The 2952-nt window shown below is 41.2% G+C and overlaps 1 protein-coding gene across 1 annotated transcript; it reads right to left on the reverse strand.

Moving 5' to 3' along the window:
- Positions 1-348: 348 nt before the first annotated feature.
- On the reverse strand, positions 349-1320 carry LOC101344088 (olfactory receptor 4D11-like). The gene has a single exon (XM_004389333.1). The coding sequence runs from the start codon at positions 1318-1320 to the stop codon at positions 349-351; it is 972 nt and encodes a 323-aa protein (XP_004389390.1).
- Between the last annotated feature and the right edge of the window lie 1632 nt (positions 1321-2952).

The following is a 2952-nucleotide window of genomic DNA, read 5'->3' on the forward strand; positions in this document are numbered from 1 at the left end:
CTACTCACCAAGGTAGAATGTAGAGCATTGTCTTTATAAGCTGACAAGGCTGTGATCTTAATGGAAGCTGACTGTATATCTTTCTCCAGTGGAGCGCTGGTGGGTTTGAACAGCTAACCTTTTGGTCAGCAGCCAAGTGCTTAACCACTGCACCAGCAGGGCTCCTGACATAAAGCATTAGAGTCCCTATAATAGCTGAAAACTTACGGACCTGAGACTCTAAGTTGCCAATAGTCTCACCATGAGACAAACCTGTAAGGATGATTGTCTCAGGTCAACTTTATAGGACTCTGCTGTGGAAAAAGATAGAGTTTTGGTCTCAAGGTGGAGTTGTAAAAAAAACTCTTTTCAGTTCTGACTTCCCAATCTGGACTTCATAGAATCTTCACCTTTTGTGAAAGGTTCAAGTCTTCTCTTCACTCTCCTCATGGCTGACTTCATCTCCTGGTTCCTCAGGGTGTAGATCAAGGGATTCAGGACAGGGCTGATGACAGTGAAGGTGATGGAGACAGCTCTGTCCATGGGGAGAGCAGTGAAGGGCCTGGCATAGACATAGATGCAGGGCACAAAATGCAGGGTCACCACAGTGATGTGGGCTGTGCAGGTGGAGATGGCTTTCTTCCTGCCTTCCCCAGTGTGAGACCTCAACATCATCAAGATGACAGTATAGGACGCCAAGATAAAGACAAACCAAAGGATAGTGACCAGACCATTGTTGGAAATCATCAGGAGCTCAAGAGCAAAGGTGTCAGTGCAGGCAAGTTTGAGGACCTGGGGGACATCACAGTAGAAGCCATCAACAACATTGGGTCCACAGAAGGGGAGTGGGAGCAACAGGGAAATCTGCACGATGGAGTGGACAAAGCCCCCCACCCAGGAGGCCACAATGAGTGCAGTGCATCGCCCCCTACTCATGATGGTCATGTAGTGCAGGGGCTTGGAGATGGCCATGTAACGATCAAATGCCATCACAGAGAGAGAAAAAATGTCTGCCCCACCGAGGAGGTGAAAGAAAAACATCTGTGTGATGCAACCATTGAAGGAGATGGTCTTTGTCCTTGAGAGAAGGTCTACTAGGATCTTTGGAGCAGTGATGGAGGAGAAGCATATGTCCAAGACAGAGAGATTGCAGAGCAGGAAGTACATAGGGGTGTGAAGTTGAGACTCACAGGTGACAGTGACCATGATGGCAACATTTGCTAACACAGTTGTGACATAGACCATAGATAAAAAGGAAAATAATAGCAAACTCAGCTTTTGTGACTGGGTAAGTCCACAGAAAATAAATTCAGGCACCATTGTATAATTTCCCAAGGCCATGGATAGTTTCCTTCTCTATGCACACCTTTGAAGGAAATAATAATATTACTAAGACAATGAAATCAAGTAAAGGTTATCTGTTTTATAGAAAATGAACTTGCAGAAATATGTTTTTTTTTGATCACAATATTGTTCTTCATGAGCTTGCTGTGTTACATGGGAGAGTCACTTAGTTCTGCTTGCCCCAGTTCTGTCATTGATACAAGGAGAGGTTTGAACTAGATCGCTAGTTTTCCTCTAATGGTCAGTGGGGGCCTGTGGGTTCTGTAGAGCTCACTGTAGAGGTAGCTGAGGAAGAGAATGTAAGTGAGCTTTACTGGAAGGATTTTTGGGTTTCATACACTTTTTTGAATCAGAGCATCTCTGATTTTATTCACATCCACTTTGTTTCTATGACTTAAAAGGCTCAAAAACTATTGGAACAGATCAATCCTCAGATACCTTTCAGTAACAGCATGGTATGAATTTATTTTAATAGTATATTATAGTTTTCAAAGCCACTGAACATTTAATTGCAATAAAATTTCCTTAATAGATCTCTGAGATTTGAAGGAAATTTGTTATTATTCCCGCTTTACCAATTCTGAAAGTTAACTCGATAAGGGTGAGTCAATTTTCCAAGGTCATACAGTGAATTAGTGGCAGACGGGGACTAAGACAAAATTCTCCTCGCTCTTAGCTCTGGAATCTTTCCACTTTACTACACTGGCTGCCAGTTTCAAAATAAGGTAAATTCAAGACTAATATGAGTAAGGAACACTTTACAGACTTTTTATGGCACTTTCCCAGCAGCTGATTTCATCACCTTCTCCAATTCCTTTCTCCATCACAATGAAATTTTAAGTCACTGCAATTTCATTACCTTTCAGAAATCAGAAATCTTCTCTTTAATTTTTTATTTTATTTTATGACTAGTCAGAGGTTGGGAATAAATGATGTGCTTAATAACAAGAAGATGGCTAGAAGGGTGATGAGAACAACTCTGTTCATGATGACAGTAAGGATCTGGATTTATCTCTATCACTGTCTCAGTCCCTGTCCCCATACCCATAACCATACCTATATCAATTTTATCTTATCTTATTATTCTATTTGTCAGTCCATCCATCATCAATGTATCTGTCTACATATCTTTTAATGTATCTATCTATGTATTTATCCATGTATGTATGTATCTTTCTATCTATGGCATGAAATGTAAGGTTACCACAGAGATGTAGTCAGTGCATCATTTCCTCCTGCCTCCTCACCATAAAACTTAATCAGTGTCTGTTGAGCTTAGATTTTGCATTTCCTGAGAGAGTAAAAATCAGTACCTTGATGTCATCACAAAATGGAAGCAATGGTTGCCCTGCCTCACCCCATAGGTTGTAGGTACTCTTAATACATAGTCCTGGTTGGGGAGGAAGGAGCAGATCCAACTAAGAGATTTTTCAATTCATGATATTTTGCCTATTCAAGAGAGGCATAAGCAACCCTTTTTGCTTGCTGATCAATTCAGGTATAATAAAGTTCCTGAGAGGCTTAAGTGATTTGCAGGTCATACAGCAAGCTAGTGGTGAAGTCACACTTTGACGTTCAGCCCAATGCAGTTTCCACCCCATATAGCACTTCAGTAATTTATGAGAAGAC

This window comes from Trichechus manatus, unplaced genomic scaffold, assembly GCF_000243295.1.
Source record: "Trichechus manatus latirostris isolate Lorelei unplaced genomic scaffold, TriManLat1.0 scaffold00240, whole genome shotgun sequence".
NCBI classification, from domain to species: domain Eukaryota; kingdom Metazoa; phylum Chordata; class Mammalia; order Sirenia; family Trichechidae; genus Trichechus; species Trichechus manatus.

Excerpts from the sequence above, each read along its gene's own strand:
- LOC101344088 (XM_004389333.1), bottom strand. The coding sequence starts at position 1,320 with ATGGCCTTGGGAAATTATACAATGGTGCCTGAATTTATTTTCTGTGGA.